The sequence below is a fragment of the Muntiacus reevesi genome, chromosome 20 (assembly GCF_963930625.1).
Source record: "Muntiacus reevesi chromosome 20, mMunRee1.1, whole genome shotgun sequence".
In the NCBI taxonomy this organism is placed as follows: Eukaryota; Metazoa; Chordata; class Mammalia; order Artiodactyla; family Cervidae; genus Muntiacus; species Muntiacus reevesi.
This window is the reverse complement of record NC_089268.1, coordinates 32,755,227-32,775,111: the sequence shown is the minus strand read 5'-3', so window position 1 is coordinate 32,775,111 and position 19,885 is coordinate 32,755,227. Positions and strand designations below refer to the sequence as shown.

At 39.8% G+C, this 19,885-nt stretch overlaps 2 protein-coding genes across 7 annotated transcripts in view; one reads left to right on the top strand and one right to left on the bottom strand.

The window, feature by feature from the left end:
* SLC17A1 (solute carrier family 17 member 1) overlaps nucleotides 1-19,885 on the bottom strand; it is a 206,250-nt gene that overhangs the window by 144,176 nt on the left and 42,189 nt on the right. The window contains exon 13 of one of the 6 annotated variants that reach the window (XM_065912912.1): nucleotides 2,962-3,270. The exons of 3 other annotated variants lie outside the window; for them this stretch is intronic. The gene's annotated coding sequence lies outside the window, so the exon portion shown is untranslated. Of the gene's footprint in view, nucleotides 1-2,961; nucleotides 3,271-13,820; nucleotides 14,874-19,885 lie in introns of those variants that run through there. 2 more of the 6 variants (XM_065912906.1, XM_065912908.1) reach the window with 2 other exon arrangements.
* On the top strand, nucleotides 248-19,577 carry SLC17A4 (solute carrier family 17 member 4). Its single transcript, XM_065912914.1, has 10 exons — nucleotides 248-397; nucleotides 945-1,178; nucleotides 1,260-1,347; nucleotides 2,029-2,115; nucleotides 4,446-4,564; nucleotides 4,690-4,851; nucleotides 13,939-14,071; nucleotides 14,157-14,304; nucleotides 15,142-15,232; nucleotides 16,520-19,577. Exons 1-10 carry the CDS (start codon nucleotides 263-265, stop codon nucleotides 16,685-16,687), a joined length of 1,365 nt encoding a protein of 454 aa, XP_065768986.1. The 5' UTR covers nucleotides 248-262; the 3' UTR covers nucleotides 16,688-19,577.

Sequence of the window (19,885 nt, the reverse complement as noted above, 5' to 3'; positions counted from 1 at the left end):
TTCTGATGGAGTTATCCACTCCCCACCCCCGTACTCCAAGGGGTACAGGTGTTTGCTGAACATCTACAGTCACTTCTGCTCTCTCTGCATTTCTGCTTCACAGATGGACTGCAATCTTCTCCCACGTCCAGACTTAGGAAGGGTGGGACAAAAGCACCCTTTTATAAGACTATCTGTACCTTTTGTCTCAGGCTTTTGTTCAGTTCGACATGGGCTAGCCCTTATCCTGCATCTGTGTAATCTTTCAATCTCCACCCAACAAATGAACATGAGCATTGCCTTGCCAGTTATGGTGAACAACACAGCTCTGCCCAGTTCACCCAATGCCTCCTCAGAAAGGCCACCCACTGACTCCCAGGACAACTGGAATGAAACTCTGAACGAATCTAAGGCAGTGGTAAGTTGAATGAGGCTCTGGATCCTTTCTTTGACTCAAATATTTTGACCTAAAGAGTTATGTGCTAAGATATACTATGTTCAAAGAACCATATTACACAAAAGCATAATACACATCTGAGATTTTATACTAGTTAGTGTCTATAGGTGTACCTAGGGACTACCATTAGAATGAAAGGAACAGATCTTTAGCATGTAGTAGGGGTAAATTCTTCCCCTACAATCATGAAAATCACCAAAAAGTAAGTTCTACAGATTTATGTCTATTTTCTCTTTCTTCACATATTTTTTTATTACCTTGTCTATGATGCCTTCTTCTTTGTAAGTTTTCTTTCTTTACAGGTTCTCAGTTAATTGTGTAGCTGGGGAAAGTGAGTAAGGGAAACAGTATATTGAGCATATATTTAGGTTTTACTGATAAAATTGGTAGATTGAGGAACTGGAGAGAGGTAAAAGGAAAGAGAACTGGCAATCATTTTCTTGAATCTCAAGTCCTGATGATAAAAACTGTTGAGTCTCTAGTCAGTAAGTTTCTCTTTGTCATCTAGGCTGCTGTGTATGACTGGAGTCCTGAAATTCAGGGAATCATCCTCAGCTCACTCAACTACGGCTCATTCTTGGCTCCAATTCCCAGTAGCTATATGGCTGAAGTATTTGGAATCAGGTACTTGTCTGGTACCTGCATGTTTATTACCTCAGTCCTGGCCCTCTTCACTCCACTAGCAGCTGATACTGGAGTGACTGTGCTCATTGTCCTACGGGTCATCCAAGGCATAGTCCAGGTACCAAGACTTTTTCTAAATATGCATAAAATTAGGTTCCAAAACGACTTCAGATAGCCAAGAATCAACTTTTTATTTCAGGTTGTGTTATTAACAAGTCAGTATTCAATCTGGGCTAGATGGGCTCCACCACAAGAAAGGAGTCAACTCATCACCATTGCTGTAGCAGGTAATTGATACTGTAATTATCACCTTGTATACTCTGTCCCTTCTGGCTGAGCTGGTAAAGAATCTGCCTGCAATGTGGGAGATCTGGGTTCTATCCCTGGGTTGGGAAGATCCCCTGAAGAAAGGAAAGGCTACATACTCTGGTATTCTGGCCTAGAGAATTCCATGGACTGTATAGTCCATGGGGTTGCAAAGAGTCGGACACCCACACGGCATTGGGTGGACTGGGCAGAGCTGGACATGACTTTTTAGTGACTTTCACCATGCTTTGTCCAAGAGTACTCTGCCACAGCCTATCAAGAGAAGCCAAACCTTACACCATAAGTACTGTGTCTCCCTGCTTTACAGGAGCTAACCTAAACTATCCTATCTTTCTTGATCATAACCAAATGCTTCCTGGGCACCAAACATTCTTGCAAGTGCTTTTAATTTCATTTTAGTCTCAAAGCAATCTTGCAACTCAGTTACATATAATTATTTCCATTTCACACAGAAGGGAATAAGAGACACAAACAGACTGATAACTTTTCCAGAATCACAGAGCTACTGAGTGAAGGAGCAGAATCTGAACTTAGGTAGTCTGGGTTGCAGCTTAGCTTAGTAATGACATTGGTCTATAGGAAGCACCTAGAGTCTCGAGCCTGACCTTCTCACCCAGAACATCCTCACATCTTCTGTTTAGGGTCAGTGCTGGGCTGCTTCATCATCTTCATTGTCGGTGGTTACCTCTGCCAGACTATAGGATGGCCTTATGTCTTCTATATCTTTGGTGAGTTCGTGCTTTTCAAATCTCAGAATCTTGTTTTATGACCGAGACTGCTGGGCATGATTTCTGTGATGCAGGTCATCTATGGTTAACCAAATCCTAGTAGATAAAGTTCAGAGCTAATCATGTGGTAAATCTTGCAAGTGACATTTAAGTTTTAATATCCTGAGTGTAGAGTTAGAATAACCTGATGAGGTTAAAGGCATCATAATGTTCCTTTCTGCTTCTAAACTGAACCCACAAAGGACCTCAGAGGGATTTCTTTCATAAAATGCTGCATATGTAATCTTAGTGAGATTCTATTTTTAGTTATGCTATTTATTTAATGCTTCCTCAGTGGTTCAGTGGTTAAGAATCTGCCTGCCAATGCAGGAGACATGGGTTCAATCCCTGGATCAGGAAGACCCCCTGGAGAAGGAAATGGCAACCCACTCCAGTATTCTTGCCTGTGAAATTCCATGGACAGAGGAGCCTGGTAGGCTACAGTTCATGGGGTTGCAAAAGATTTGGACACGACTTAGCAACTAAACAACAAAAATTTATTCGGTACCTTCTTTTAAATTTCTGTTATTACTACAACCAGAACATTATGGGAATTTGACCTTCATGCATGCTCAGTTGCTCAGGTGTGTCAGACTCTTTGTGACCCCATGGACTGTAGCCTGCCAGGCTCCTCTGTCCATGGGATTTCCCAGGCAAGAATACAAGAGTGGGTTGTCATTTTCTTCTCTAGGGGATCTGCCCAACAGGTGTTAAACTCCGTGTCTCCTGCATTGGCAGGCAGATTCTTTCTCTCTGTGCCACCTGGGAAGCCCAAAATACTGACTGGAGTAGAGATTCAATCAGTAGAGGCTGTAGGACAGAGCAGATCCTGTGAGGCTCAGCAATGGACAATAATATACAGTGATGTTGGGAAAGTTTCCGAAGATCACAGTGTTCCAGAGGTGGCATTCTACCACTTCACAATTTTGCCTTTACTCAGCCCTGTGTGAAATCTTCCCAAAAGCTTTCAACTAATCTTTGATTTTTGAAACATTCTCCAGAATTCCATCTGCAAACTGCCTGATTCCAGTGGAACTTACTGGTCTCATTGGTGTTTTCATTAAAGGATAGTAGTCTTAGATCCAGGATTCTTATAACATCAGGTCAGTAAATTTGCTGAGAATAGAAGTGTATGAAGATTGTTTACTACACTATAGCATATCAGTCTTCAAAGGTTCTGTCATGGAAACTTTCAGAAGGGCAGGTTACAAAATTTTCAGGGAATGAGAGCTTACCGTGCTCCTGGCTTTGGGAAAAGATAAGTAATATACAAAGAATAAGAACTCAGTAATTATTGCTGAATCAGTGTTAACATCCTCCATCCTCAATGTGCAATAGTGCTAATTTTCATCTCTCTCACTCCCCTCCCCTCTTGCTTTTAAGTTTCTTGATGACAAGACCATGTCTTTATACTCTTATATTCTCAACATGAAGCAAAATGCCTGGTATATGGCAGGCTGTTCTATATTTGGGAAGGACTGTATAAACAACAAGCTAACAAGTGAAGAGAAGAAGACTCTCTTAATATTCTAAAAAGGGAATGAATGTTTCCACTCAGTACTAATCATGTTGAGTTGTCCAAAACTGTAATAATGTATATATTAAACAATTTCTTTACTGAGGATTAATTTCATTCTATATCCAGAAAATACCTGGGCAAATTACCTCAGCTGCATATATACTGTATATACTGTTGCTAACCATTAAGAGTTAGAGAGAAATAAGAAAAGATTTAATAAAACATAAACTTTGTGAAGCATGACTAGCAGGGGGGATGCTGACTGGTAACTTCAACAGAGGGCATTTTCAAGTACATGGCATAAACACACTAATAACTTTCAGCAACAATGTACAGCCTTACTACTGGTGCATTTCGAAACCTCCCTAACTCAGTGATTTTAAACAACCAACATTGAGTCTCTTAGTTTTGTGGGACAGCACGGCAGGTCTGCTCTCTGTGTCTCTGATCCACTTTAGAGAGGGGACGAGCTGGGGCATGTTCTTCCCATGCCAATGACTAAGACACAAGAGGACGAGTGAAAAAACGCAGTGCTTCTTAAAGCCTAGCCTCTGAATTGCCCCATTTCACTGGCAAAAGCAAGTTACATGGCCAAGACCAAAGCCAAGTGGTAAGGAAGTACCCTCTATCTATGATATGCAAAGGATATGTGCAGGAAGGAGGGGAGTATGGGGCCATTCTGTTAACCACAGGAATCATCTCAAGGCAGAATCAAACTGATAGAAGTCCAATTCTGTGCTAAGTAGAACCTCTTTTTATTTTTTTTTTTAAGGTGGAATTGGCTGTGTCTGTTCTTTTCTCTGGTTTGCTGTCATTTATGATGACCCTGTGAATCATCCATTTATTAGCACTAGAGAGAAGGAATATATCGTCTGTTCACTGGCTCAAGAGGTGCATTGGGGAACTCCTCTGCCATTTCCCCATGTCTGTCTGGATGTCTCAGTGGTGAAGACTTCAGTAGAACAGAGTTCCGATCTTCAGATACATATCTGATATTGATATGTACTTTCTTCCAGGGTTCTCCACCAGGCTGGTCTCTTCCCATTAAAGCTATGATCAAATCACTACCACTTTGGAGCATTCTCATCTTTTACTTCAGTGATTACTGGCATTTTTTTGTCCAGATATCATACTTACCAACATTCATCACCTCTGTATTTCAAGCTAACATCAGAGATGTAAGTATGGAGAAAACTCATTCTGTTCTTCTGTTGCTTTATATATAATCCCTTCTTCTCTCTCCTACAGTCACAGGTTTAGGCCAAGGGTCTTCATGGAGGAAATGCTACCTGATTCACTTGAATTCTGATTCAGTTCAACATGTCAACATGCTTATTGGGGGCAGAATGGTATGGCTCTAGGTCAACTTGCCATTCATAGAATAACATATATTTTAAGGGACCTATGCAGAAATTTTTATGTTCAATCCAATCAACATTTGCAAACAAGACATTCTGCTGGCAGCATAAGTGATAAAACAAGAAAACAAAATTTGCCTTTGAGAAGGCTGTGACAGAGAAGCATAAACAATGTTACAACATTAAAAGGACATAAAGTTCCAAATAGGACTTGTACCAAAAACTTGTGGAAAATGTTTTTTTTAGAAAAACTTTTATTCAAGTGTAACATATATAAAGAAAAGTGTGAAAACTGCACATGTGTACAGCTCTCTAATACAATATGTACACATTTTCTTTCTCTGTACACATTTTCACAAAGTGAACAGATGCTCTGAATGGCTGAAAAGAGCCTATCAATTCCTTCCAGATGAGTGTCTCGAAATTGGTGAAGGGTGTATCATCTTCTAGCTTGTAAGTGACACTTCACTAGGTCACTGAATTAGTGTTTCATTCTTATCCTTTGTACAAAGAGTGGGGCTCATCTGGTGAAATCACGCTAAGTGGTCAACAAAGAACTGAATTTCCCAAGGTCAGAGTCTAGAGGGCATACATGCAAACAGTCTGGAGGAACTGGTAAGCCCAACGACAGAGTAGCTATGGGTCTTCCCAAAGGAGGAAGGGGGAACCAGCAGCAGGTAATTGAAACCAGAATCCCAGGCAAAGGAATTGGAAGACAGGAGGTCTAGACAAGCAGGATGCCAGTGCTGAGAGCTGTTGGAAGTGATTGGTCCCTGGTGTGAAGTGGGGTAGGCTCTTTAATCTCAGAAACCAAGGCTGAGGAAGAGGGTGATGAGGGAATGATTAGAAGGGCAAATTGAGGACAGACAGTAGGGTCTCCCCAGCTTGAGAAATCAAGAGGCCTTGAGTCCCATTGGTCTCAGGGTATTTTTCTCAGTAACCTTGATGGTCCTGGTTTGTTATTGTTTTTGTCACTACAACTCTTTGCCCACTCTTTATTATGCCTAACTCTTTGCAACCTCATGGACTATAAGTTGGCAAGGCTCCTCTGTCCATGGAATTTCCCAGGCATGAATACTGGAGTGGCTTGCCATTTCCTTCTCCAGGCTTTGGTTTACTCATCTGTAAAATAAACATCTTGGACCATTTGACAGTGAGATCCTTTTCATTGTCTGGATTATGTACAACAAAGGATGTTGCATTTTCTTTAATAGCATTTTGATTTAGGAATTGAAATGATAACATTAAAAAAAAATATTAAAAGACATGGTGAAAAATCTTACTCTCATTCCTGTCCCCCCAAAGCCCTGTTTTCTTAGCCTTCTATTATGTTGAGATATGTTCCAATTTTGATGAGAATTTTTATCATGAATGGCTGTTAAACCGTCAAATGCTTTTATTCTGCATCTATTAACATGATTATGTGATTTTTACTGTTCCTTTTGTTAACGTGATGTCTCACATTGATTGATTTGTTAATACTGACTCATCATTGTATTCCTGGAATAAATCTTACTTGATCATGGGGTATGATTCTTTTTATATATCATCAAATTTGGTTTGTTAATATTTTGTATAGGGTATTTCCTTCTATATTCATCAGGATAGTTGCCTATAGTTTTCTTTTATTGTAGGGTCTTTATATGATTTTGGTATAGGGTAATGGTGGCCTCATAAAATGAATTTGGGAGTATTCCCTCCCTTTCATTTTTCTGGAATAGCTTGAGAAAAGTAGGTATTAGCTCTTCTTTATATGTTTGATAGAACTCCCCTGTGAAGCCATTTTGTTCTGGACTTTTGTTACTGGGAGTTTGTTATTTTATTTACAAATTCGATTTCATCACTACTGATTGGTATGTTCAGATTGTCTATTCCTGGTTCAGTTATGTATGTTTCTAGAAATGTATCTATTTCTTCAAGATTGTCCAAATTGTTGGCATATGTTCATTATATTCTCTTATGGATTTTTTTTTTTTTTGTATTTATAGTATTAAGTGTTATTTTTCCTCTTTGACTTCTTATTTTATTTGGGTCCTCTTTTCTTCTTGGTAATCTTGGCTCTTTATCAAGTTTGTTTATCCTTTGGAAAAAGCAACTTTTGGTTTCACAGATCTTTTCTATAGCTATTTATTTCTGGTCTATATTTTATTTCCTTTTTGATTTTATTATTTCCTTTCTTCTGTTGACTCTGGACACTTTTTGTACTTTCAAATACCAGATTTTGATATTTTTCTTGAGAAAGGCCTGTATTGCCATAAATTTTGCTCTTAGAACTGTTTTTTCTTTTCCTTGAAGGATAAGTGCTTTACAGAATTGTATTGTTTTCTGTCAAATCTCAACATGAATCAGCCATAGGTATATATATATCCCCCCCCTTTTGAACCTCCCTCCCTTCTCCCTCCCCATCCCATCCCTCTAGGTTGATACAGAGCTTGGGTTTGAGTTTCCTGAACCATACAGCAAATTCCCATTGGCTATGTATTTTACATATGGTAACCTAAGATTCCATGTTACTCTTTCCATACGTCTCACCCTCTCCTCCCTTCTCCTCATGTCCATAAGTCTATTCTCTATGTCTGTTTCTCCATTGCTGCCCTGTAAGGAAATTCTTCAGTACCATTTTTCTAGATTCTGTATATGTGCATTAGAATATGATATTTATCTTTCTCTTTCCGACTTACTTCACTCTGTATAATAGGTTCTAGGTTTTTCACCTCATTAGAACTGACTCAAAGGTGTTCCTTTTTATGGCTGAGTAATATTCTATTGTGTATCTGTACCACCGCTTCTTTATCCACTCATCTGTCGATGGGCATCTAGGCTGCTTCCATGTTATAGTTATTGTAAATAGTGCTGCAGTGAGCAATGGGATACACCTGTCTTTTTCAATTTTGGTTTACTGAGGGTATATGCCTAGGAGTGGAATTGCTGGGTCATATGGTGGTTTTATTCCTAGTTTTTTAAGGAATCTCCATACCATCTTCCATAGTGGCTGTGTCAATTTACATTCCCACCAACTGTGCAAGAATATTCCCTTTTCTCCACATCCTCTCCAGCATTTATTGTTTGTAGACTTTTTGATGATGGCCATTCTGACTGGTGTGAGGTGATATCTCATTGTAGTTTTGATTTGCATTTCTCTAATAATGAGTGATGGCGAGCATCTTTTCATGTGTTTGTTAGCCATCTGTTTGTCTTCTTTGGAGAAATGTCTGTTTAAGTCTTTTCCCCACTTTTTGATTGGATTGTTTTTCTGGTATTGAGTTGTATGAGCTGTTTGTATATTTTGGAAATTAATCCTGTCAGTTGTTTCAGTTGCTATTGTTTTCTCCCATTCTAAGGGTTGTCTTTTCACTTTGCTTATAGTTTCCTTTGCTGTGCAAAAGCTTTTATGTTTAATCAGGTCCCACTTGTTTACTTTTGTTTTTATTTTCATTACTCTAGGAGGTGGGTCATAGAGGATCTTGCTTTGATTTATGTCATCAAGTCTTCTGCCTATGTTTTCCTCTAATTGTTTTATAGTTTCGGTTTACATTTAGGTCTTTAATCCATTTTGAGTTAACCTTTGTGTATGGTGTTAAGATGTGATCTAATTTCATTCTTTTCCATATAGCGGTCCAGTTTTCCCAGCACCATTTATTGAAGAGGCTATCTTTGCCCAATCATATGTTCTTGACTCCTTTGTCAAAAATAAGGTACCCACAGGTGCACGGGTTTATTTCTGGGCTTTCTATCTTGTTCCATTGGTCTATATTTCTGTTTTTCTGCCAGTACCATACAGTCTTGATGACTGTAGCTTTGTAGTATAATCTGAACTCAGGAAGGTTGATTTCCTCCAGCTCCATTCTTCTTTCTTGAGACTGCTTTGGCTATTTGGGGTCTTTTGTGTTTCCATATGAATTGTGAAATTTTTTGTTCTAGTTCTGTGAAAAACGCCATTGGTAATTTGATAGGGATCACATTGAATCTGTAGATTGTGTTTGGTAGTATAGTCATTTTCACAATGTTGATTCTTCCTATCCAGGAACATGGAATATCGCTCCATCAGTTTATGTCATCTTTGACTTCCTTCATTAGTGTCTTATAATTTTCTTTGTACAGTTCTTTTGTCTCCTTAGGTAAGTTTATTCCTAGATATCTTTTTGTTGCAATGGTGAATAGGATTTTTTCCTTAATTTCTCTAATTTTCATTGTTAGTATATAAAAATGCAAGTGACTTCTGTGCATTGATTTTGTATCCTGCAACTTTGCTAAATTCACTGATTAGCTCTAGTAATTTTCTGATACTATCTTTAGGGTTTTCTATGTACAGTATCATGTCATCTGCAAACAGTGAAAGATTTACTTCTTCTTTTCCAATCTGGATTCCTTTTCTTTTTCTTCTCTGATTGCTGTAGCTAGGACTTCCAGAACTATGTTGAATAATAGTGGGGAAAGTGGACACCCTTGTCTTGTTTCTGATTTTAGGGGGAGTGCTTTCAGTTTTCCACCATTGAGGATAATGTTTGCTATAGGCTTATCATATGTAGGGTTTCCCTACTAGCTCAGTTGGTAAAGAATCTGCCTGTAATACAGGAGACATGGGTTTGATTCCTGGATTGGGAAGATCCCCTGGAGAAGGAAATGGCAACCCACTCCAATGTTCTTGCCTGGAGAATCCCATGGAGAGAGGAACCTGGCAGGCTACAGTCCATGGGGTCACAAGAGTTGGACACGACTGAGTGACTTTCACTACTACTACATTACTATCATAAATGGCCTTTACTATGTTGAGGTAGGTTCCTTCTTTGCCCATTTGTTGAAGAGTTTTAATCATAAATGGGTGCTGAATTTTGTCAAAGGCTTTTTCTGCATCTATTGAGATTATCATATGGTTTTATCCTTCAATTTGTTAATATGGTGTATCACATTGATTGACTTGCATATATTGAATAACCCTTGCATCCCTGGAATAGACCCAACTTGATTATGGTGTATGAGCTTTATTATGTGTTGCTGAATTCTGTCTGCTAAAATTGTGTTGAGGATTTTTGCATCTATGTTCATCACTGACATTGGCCTGTAGTTTTCTTTTTTTGTGTTGTCTTCGTCTGGTTTTGGTATCAGGGTGATGGTGGCCTTGTAGAATGAGTTTGGAAGTGTTCCTTCCTCTGCAATTTTTTGAAACAGTTTTAGAAGGATAGGCATGAACTCTTTTCTAAATGTCTGACAGAATTCTCCTGTGAAGCCATCTGATCCTGAACTTTTTTGAGAGATTTTTGATCACAGCTTCAATTTCAGTGCTTGTAGTTGGGTTGTTAATAATTTCTATTACTTCTTGGTTCAGTCTTGGAAGATTGAACTTTTCTAAGAATCTGTCCAACTGTCCATTTCTTCCAGGTTATCCATTTTATTGCCATATAGTTGTTCATAATAGTTTCTTATAATCCTTTGTAATTCTGCATTGTCTGTTGTAACCTCTCCTTTTTCATTTCTAATTTTGATTTGATTCTTTTTTTCTTGATAAGTCTGGCCAAAGGTTTGTCAATTTTGTTTATCTTCTCAAAGAACCAGCTTTTAGTTTTATTAATCTTTAGTATTGTTTCTTTCATTTCTTTTTATTTCTGCTTGGATCTTTATGATTTCATTCCTTCTACTAATTTGGGGGTGGGGGGTTGTTCTTCTTTTTCCAGTTGTTTTAGGTGTAAAGTTAGGTTGTCTATTAGATGTTTTTCTTGTTTCCTGAGGTAGGATCGTATTGCTATAAACTTCCCTCTTAAAACTGCTTTGGCTGCATCTTATAGGTTTTGAATGGTCATGTTTTCATTGTTTTCTTAGAACTGCTTTTGCTGCATCTTATAGATTTTGGATTATTGTGGTTCCATTTTCATTTGCTTCAAGCTATTGTCTGAATACCTCTTTGATTTCCTCATTGACACTTTTTTTTTTTTTAAAGTAGAATGTCCTTTAGTCTCCACATGTTTGTTTTTCCTATTTTTTCCTCCTATAATTGATTTCTAGTTTCATACCATTGTAGTCGGGGAAAATGCTTGATATAATTTCTGTCCTCTTAAATTTGTTGAAACTTGTTTTGTAGCCTCATTTTGGAGAACATTTCAAGTGCAACTTTTCAATGTGTATTCTGCTGTTTCTGGATGGAATGTCTTGTAAACCCAACTGGTCTATTGTGTCATTTATGACCACTGTTTCCTTACTGATTTTCTGTCTGAATTATCTGTCCATTAATGTAACTGATGTGTTAATACTATTATTGTATTATTGTCAATTTCTCCCTTTATGTCTGTTAATATTTGCTTTATATATTTAGGTGCTCCTATTGAATATATGTTAGAAAGTGTTGTATCTTCTTGTATTGATCCCTTTATCATTATATAATCCCCTTTGTTTTTTTTTGTTCCAGATTTTGTTTTAAAGTCTATTTTGTCTAATATGAGTGCCGCTACCACCATTTTATCATGCTGTTTTCATGAAATATCTTTTCTCATCTCACTTTCAATCTGTATGTGTCTTTTAACTCTGAAATGAGTCTCTGCAGGCAGCATACAGATGGGTCTTGATTTTTAATCCAATTACCTGCCCTGTGTCTTTTGTTTGGGGCATTTAGCCCATTGACATTTAAAGTGATTATTGGTAGATATATACTTATTGTCATTTTGTTACTTGTTTCCTGGTTGTTTCTGTAGTTCTTTTCTACTCCTTTATTTTTAGTTTATTACGTTGTGGTTTGATGTTTTAGTGGTATCCTTGTGTTCCTTTCTCTCTCTCTCACACACACACACTCCCCCCCCCCCCTTTTTTTTTCCTGCATCTACTGTAAGTTTCTGATTTGTGGTTACTATAAGGCTCATGTATGTCTACCTGTATCTACTTGTTTTAAACTGGTAGTCATTTAAGTTCAAACGCATTCTAAAAGATCTTTCTTTTTGCAGCTCTGATTGCTGATTTCCATTATTCTATCTTCCAGATCACATATGCATTCTTCTGTATCATCTAATCTGTTAATTCTTTTCAATAGGTTTTTAATTTCAATTATTGTATTCTTTAGTTCTGGCTGGCTCTTTTTTAAAAATACTTTTTATCTCCTTGTTAAAATTATCACTATGTTTATCTATTTCTCTAATTCAGATTAGCATTCTTATTACTAATTATTTGAACTCTGAAATATTATTTGTTTCATTAGTTGTTGTTTTTTTTCTAGGGGTTTTCATATTCTTTCCTTTGAATTAAATTCCTCTGTCTTTTCATTTTGCTTAATCTTCTCTGTATCTATGAAATAAGTGAAACAGTTACCTATCTCAAACTTGAAGGGGTGTCCTTATGTAGAAGCATCCCTGTGCAGTCTGTTGTGCCCAGGGTCTTTGGTGGGAAAGTTCGGTTCAATGTTGAACATGAGTCACTCTTCCCCATGGTCGAGAGTAGGAGGCAGAACTAGAGGTGGAAGGGCTAGAGCAAGAGCCACTTGTGAACAGGGCTTCTCCTCAGTTTGACAGCCAACACCACACTGCTGGTGTGGGGGTGGCTGGGTGCGTCCCAAGTTTCTGGGTCAAAAGCCTTGAGGGTTGGTCTGATCTGGTTACATTCCTTCTGTGTGTGCTCTCCCCACTCCCAGCACTGGCACCCTCGCCCAGGGAGGAACAGTGCTGGAGCAAGAGGAGCTGGAGTGGGTGCTTGACATGAGTTGGGGTGTGGGCTGTGGGAGTCCCAGCCCACCAGTCAGAGTCCTGGACAGCTCCTGATCTGCTGCCTTCAGGGCACCAGCAATGTTCAGACGTTACACTTAGTCTGAGTTGCCTCTTTCCCTCACAACTGCATACTCTTCTCAGGCGTGGCAGCCCTCTCCCCAGCGTGGAGCTGCACTGGGAGCAAGAAGGGCTGCAGCAGGTGCTCTGCTCAGGTTGATGTGTGTGTTACGCAGTGGTGGGAAACCAGCCAGCGTCCTTGTCAGTTTCCATCTGCTGCTTCTGCCTTTTTGCGGGAGTAAGCAAGTGTGTGCATTCTCTTCCGAAGTGGAGTCTAGGTTTCTTTTTCTTTTTTTTTAAATAGTCTGGCTATCAATCCCACTATTTTTCAGATCAACTAAGGGGAATTGTCCTATTGGTGTCAGACCCCAGGGTGTAGCACTCAGTATGTGGTTCTCACCACGCACTCCCCAGGGAGGATCTCTGATCCTGTGTAATTCTCCCTCTTGTGTGTACCCTCCTAAGGATGCAAGTCCTGATCCGATCACTTCTCTTCATTTCTACCAATTCCGTGTGGATCTTTCTTACACTGTTGGTTGGATAACAGTCTTTCTGCCAGTCTCCAGTTTGTTTTCAGTGAGAATTGCTCCACATGTAGATTTATTTTTGATGTGTTCATGGGGAGGTGAGCTCTGCATCCTCTTACTCCACCATCTTGATCTCCCTCCTCTATAAACTTTTATATTTATTAAAAATTGCCCTCAATTGGGCATTAATATTTGGAAGTGCCTGATTCCCCTTGGCATCACCACAGATCATGTCAAAAAACTGTTGCACTCTTGCCAATTTGACAAAATGTTCTCTCACAATAGTTTTACTATTATGAAGTTGGTTACCTTTTAATATGTTTAGGAATCACTTTTTTTTTCTGTAACTTGTTTTTCATACCTTTTGACTATTTTTCTACTTAGCTTTTGTTCTTTTTAATATCTATTTCCACAAGATCCTTATATATGACAACATTAGTCCATTTTTTTCAACTTGAACTTAATGCTTAATTTTCCTCAGACACTAAAATCATATTGGCTCATTCCAGTAACTTAAGTTTTTATTAAAGGTGCTATGTATATATAAGAAAAGCTATAGATGCAGACAATCCACCCAGGGATCAATCTATGTCATGGTGGCTGTAGTGAGGCATGCACTTCACCTCAGTTCTGGTTCTCAGAGTGGGATACTGTCAGCCCTGCCGTTTGCTTCTGCCTGTATCTGTCTTGCCCCTGGAGGTCTACTGGCAGATTTTCTCCTCTCCAGAAAAATCCTCAGACTCAATACCATCAGGAAACTCTTCACTGCTATAGGTAAGAACTGAGGTGGATACAGGGGGTGGATGTGGGACGCTCAGGGAAGCTTTCTATTCACTCTTTGTTTGTTCTGTTGCCCCAGGGGTTCTCCTCCCAGCTGTGCTCTTCACATCTGTTTTCTGGGTTAGATCCAGCTTCAGCACCGCCATAGCCCTCTTGACAATCTCTTCTGCCTTCAAAAGCTTCGCCCAATCAGGAGCCCTTGTCAACTTCATGGATATTGCTCCTCGGTAGGGACCCCTTTGCCTGATCCTCACAGAAGCTCAGTTCATATCCAGTATCCCTAAATCTGCTCTGACACACACGAGCAAAATGTGACATTTACTATGGGTCATAGGAAATTTCAGCACCACCTCTCATCCAAACAACTCCTGGAAGGGACTCAAAGCTCATCAACCACTATTAAATTAGTTTTTCCAGATGAAAACAGGAGTCAGTGGCTGCACTTACAGTTGAACTGTGGGAGACTCACACCAGTCTCTTTCTGTTGGGAAAGGCAGCAGTTGCACAGGTCTGGGTCACTGAAAGGACTCGTAAACTTCAGAGGGTATGCTTATGTAAGCCTTTAATGTGGGTAGAGGATAGCAGGAGAAACATTTACCTCTGATATAGGTAAATATCAGAGATGACTGAGGCTTCCAAATGTAGCTCCCAGGGACCATCCACGCACCGTTCACAGTCAACAGGACACACTTCCTCTTCAGATAATGAACCATCAAATTACATGGGAGATACCTTGGTCTCAGGGGAGCCAATGACTTATCCAATGAGAGATCTTTTATACCTAAAAACAAGGCTTCTTAGCAGAAGCCAAGAGAACATATAAAGTAGGTGCCAACCATCAATTTGTGCGTTTGGTATAAAGAATGTTGACAAGTTAGCACAGTTGATAACCCCCTGGAAATCCCAGATCCTGGCACTGGATTATATGCATCACTAGTCAATACATTTCATTCAGGTTTGACTAAGGACCAACACAGCCCCAGGAATCCCCAGATAAGCACAGAGTTGCAACAGATCAGCTGATATGAACTCTATGCTTACACAGGAATATTGCTTTCTCCCAGGTACAGTGCCTTACTCAGGGCACTATCACAAATCTTTTCTTCCATGGCAGGAGCCATCTCTTCCACGGTCAATGGATTTTTGATCAGTCAGGTAAGGTCAACTGTTCTGATGATAATGATAGTCACAAAAGTCACCTAGAAAGGTCACCCAGTCTCTCATTCTCACCCTAGGCTCATCTCAAGCAGAGAAATCACCACATGTTCAGGGTATGAAGGAGAATGTTCCACTGTATGAGTTTATGCCTTATGAGTTGTTAGAAGATGAGTTTCTCATGCTAATCATCAAATTTTCTAGGAATAATCACAGCATTTCTTGTAAAGTATAGAATAGCCAACATTCTGATTTGCCTGGGGCTGAAGCTTTTAATGCTAAAATCTTGAAAGTTCCAGGCAATCTGGAAAGAGTTGGTTATTCTATGTAGGAAGCCAACAACTATTTATAGAGTGAGATGCTGAGTAGATGACAGAGTGAAGGAGCAATCTGCACCTTACACATATGTTGACCAGTGATTAGTAAAGCAATTCCTCTGCCCAGTATTGCTTACATAGTGTTTTTACGCTCATACAACCTTCTGTCCTGGGAGGTGCATTTAAAATTGTCAGAATAAACAAAGTCATCTGATGACAACTTCATGTGACTCAGACTTGATACAGACTTTATGTGAGAAATATGTATATGGCATTCACATGACAATCATTCTTTAAGTTTCTTGCGGTTTCTACCAGTAAGCCAGGAAAATGAATAGAGAATAACAACAAAGAAAGGGTATTTTTCTTGACATGAAGTCCTTTCTTTGAAGCTTCAGTTCTCTTCCAGCCCCTAAGACACTGTCAGAAAATGGCTGTTTAAAATAGATATTCTCAAATTGCCCTTGTTTCCCTTGTTACTCACTCATTCATTCAACAAGTATGCAATGGATATTGGAATGTGCCATGCAATGTTTAAATGAATAAAACAAAAGTCCCTGCCCTTATAAGGTTGATATGGTAGGGGAAAAAAGCAACAAAAAACTAATAAACTAAACAAAAACATGATATACTGAATGATGATAAGTGCTAAGAGAAAAGTAAGGCAGGAGAGGAGAGTAGGGCATGTAAGATGGGGCAGGGTTACAGTTTTAAATGGGGTGGCTGAAAAAGTAATACTTAAATAAGAATGGGAAGCAAGCACATGAGCGAGACAAATGGCTACCTGAGGGGAGAAACATTCCAGCAGAGGGAAAGGCCAGGGCACCAGAAATTCTAGGAACAACCAGGAATATATAATTTAGGGCAGCGTTGGGGGTGGGGTCAGTGGAACATTGTGCCAGAGCCTTTCTGCAGCAGGATGGACAAGAACAAGGAGACTGGTTGATAACTTGTGATTTCCTGCCTCCAGGATCCAGAGCTTGGTTGGAGAAATGTCTTCTTGCTTTCAGCTGCTGTGGGCATACTAGGCCTGATTTTCTACCTCATTTTCGGCCAAGCAGAGGTGCAGGACTGGGCTAAATGCAGAGATGCACCCACTCTGAGCGAACCGAGTGACACCTCAGATGCCAGCACTTAGTTGTTCACTGTTTGCCCTCATGGACCTTCCCCTTTCATACCTGCTTGACTAATTAGCCTTTCAACTTGAATTGACTTTACTTCCAGTATCTTCTCTGAGACCTCAGCTATGTCATACTGAAAATTCTGCCTGGAGATTTTACAAGGGATGGTGAGGGGAAGGTTAGTTATTTAACTCTAAGCTCCCGAGAGCATAGGTGTATCTGAATTTTTATGTGTTCTCCACTCTTTTCACTGTTATTGCAACATATTTGGTAGAGGTGAAATACATATTTCTTATAATGACACACAGCTCCTAAAACCCTTGTTAATTTCTTGAGTGATAGGGAAGAGAGGAGAATCTTTTATTAAAATATTTGATCTTAGTCCTTGGTTCCAGACAGAAGAGCTTCTAAGACCCTCGGTATCTCTGGAATGACCAAGGTGTCTTTATGGTATACTAATGAGATGACTGGGGCCTGGGGGCTCTAGATAGCTTCAGGATGGGGGTTGGTTGCCAAAAAGACCAAGACTTGATTAAAAGGTTGGAACTTTCAGCTGTGCCATCCCACATCTGGGGAGGGGAGAAGGGCTTGAGATTTAGTAGTTCATCAATGGCCAGTGAATTAATCAATTATGCCTACACAATAAAATCTCTGTAAACACCCTAACAGTGGGGTTCTGAGGATTTCTGGAATGTTAAACACACAGAGGTTCTGGGAATGGTGCATCCAGAGAGGGCATGCAAGCCCTGCATCCCTTCCCACATAGCTTGCCCTAGGCATCTTTTCTGTTTGCCTGTTCCTCAGATGCATCCTTTAGTATATAAACCATTAACAGTAGGTAAACAATTTTCCTGAGTTCTTTGAGTCATTCTAGCAAATTATCAAATTTGAGGAGGGGCCATGGGGACCCTGAGTTCTGAAAATAAATCAAACAGAAGTCTGGGTACCTTGGGCACCCACTATTTTGATTGGTGTCTGAGTAACTGTTCTCAAAATTAAATTAGGTAGGATCTTGGTGTCCACAGAGAACTGGAGAACTGCTTGGTGTGGAAAACCCACATTTGCTGTGAGAGTGTTGTAAATAGAGAAACAATTTTTCTTTAGTTATCCAGATACAAGCTGGAGAGGCTAGAGGACAATTTCTCACCAAAGCAAAAGAGAATGCCAGAACCATGGGGCGTGAAGACTGAGAATCACAATAGAACTTGTATCCAAACATCCAGAAGATGAATCCTGAGCATTACTATCAAAAGAAAGCCCCAAACAATGGAAGCCACAGTATATAAATCCAAAGTTCTGGACCAGGAAGATAGAGCAGGGAATTGAGTAAGGAGGGATACAGGGCCATTCTGGGGCTTGGCTTGGATAGGGTGCCCAGGTGAAAAATGTCAAAGTAGAATGGACAATAAAGATTGAATCCATTTTAGGATATTCCCAGGTTGCGCAGTGGTAAAGAATCTGCCTACCAATGCAGGAGATGCAAGAGATGCAGGTTCGATCCCAGGGTCAAGAAGATCCCCTGGAGTAGGAAATGGAAGCCACTCCAGTATTCTTGCCCGGAAAATCCCATGGACAGAGGAGCCTGGTGAGCTACAGGCCATTGGGCCACAAAGAATCAGACTTGACTGAGCATGCACTCACACACTCTTTCTCTCTCTCTCTTTCTCTCTCACACACACACGGCTGTCACTTTGCTGTGCACCTGTAAATATCATAACATTGTTAATCAGGTATACTCCAATACAAAATAAAAAGTTTTTAAAAAATGACTGAACCCATTTCAACAAGAGTAAGAAACATACTTGCAATGAATGGGGTTGGGTAGTAAATAATAACTTCAACTATTTCAGACAACTTGCTTTCTGTGGAGGCTAGCTTTGGAATCAGAAATCCCTCTTAATACTGCAGGGCTAGGGTGCTCTCCAGGGTCAGCTCTTTCCTTCTTTCTGGCCATTGTGACCTCTGCCTCACATCTGGCTTGCAGCACCATGCAGATCCCTTGAATCTTGGTGAACAGACATTGTCCAGTTTCTCCCCTATTTCTTCAAACACCTGTTCATGCCACCACTCCTGTCTCTGATGTCCTTGCTCTGTTCCTCTGCTGGAATTCTACCTGCTTTCAGAGGGTCTCAGTTAATATTCACCTGTTAACATGTCTTCCAAAAATGAGTACAATCCCTGTGCTGGCTTGACTCCATCCCAAATATCTGGAGAGTGTGTATGGTATACCTGCTTTCATTAATTCCTCATGTGGGCAACATGAACACTAAATAAATATTCATCAACACATAACATGGGGAATGGCAGAGACCAAAACCAGATATAGCCTCCACATATCTGGAGGGTGGATGACTCTGAATCAAAATACCACACAAATGGATGTGCGATGGCTGTGAAGTGAAATCACGAGAGGTACACCAGACTATGAGAGCGAATGGTAAGGGCATATGCACGAGTCTGAAGATGAGGAAGGGCCCCCATAACAAAGTTTCAATTTGTTGCTAGGATCTGAAGAACAATAGTTAATTGATAAAGAAGGTGGATGGAGAGAATGTTCTAGAAATATGGTGTAAAATAAGAAAAGGTTGGCGGCAAGAGGGAGCTGGAGAGGCCCACCAAGTGGTTTTATTTTATGTTGCCTCCTATTTGGAAGGGGTAAGAGAAAGGTCTAAAGTGCTCTTGTCAGACAAGAGGACCAAAAAGTAGTGAGACGCCCTGCAGGTGATCACCTCCCACAGAGTAATGCCAGTGTCACACATGATTCCACAACTGCTTCATTTATGACAGTTCCCTCTACCTAGTATGACTGTAAATTTCTAAGGTTTAGGAACCATGACATACACTATTTTGTAATATCTTTAACACAGAAGATATTAGCATCTTGTACACAGTAAGTGCTAATAAACTTGTGCATGTGTGTGTGTGTATATAAGATACTTGTTGAATCCCTGAATGAATCAACAGTGAAATGGCTTTGGGGTGGTATGAGACATAAGTTAGGAAAGAAATGATGGGGAAAAAAGGATCCTATTTTGATCCAATTTTTCTTTAACTCCCTTTGTTTCACAAAGCAGAATCACTTAGACCCATGGACTCTCTTCCTTATCTCATCTGATATTAAGATATTGAGAGACTAGGTCTGCTCCATTCCCTAGCAATCACACAGTCAACTCCAGGCCCTCATCGGTGATGGTTAAGACGTTTGCCATCAGGGC

What these genes read in the sequence shown, in the direction of transcription:
- SLC17A4 (XM_065912914.1), top strand. Translation starts at nt 263, where the DNA reads ATGAACATGAGCATTGCCTTGCCAGTTATGGTGAACAACACAGCTCTG. An exon ending in TTCAAGCTAACATCAGAGAT is followed by an intron (nt 4,852 to 13,938) that starts GTAAGTATGGAG and finishes TCTGGTTCTCAG; the next exon opens with AGTGGGATACTGTCAGCCCT. An exon ending in GAAACTCTTCACTGCTATAG is followed by an intron (nt 14,072 to 14,156) that starts GTAAGAACTGAG and finishes CTGTTGCCCCAG; the next exon opens with GGGTTCTCCTCCCAGCTGTG.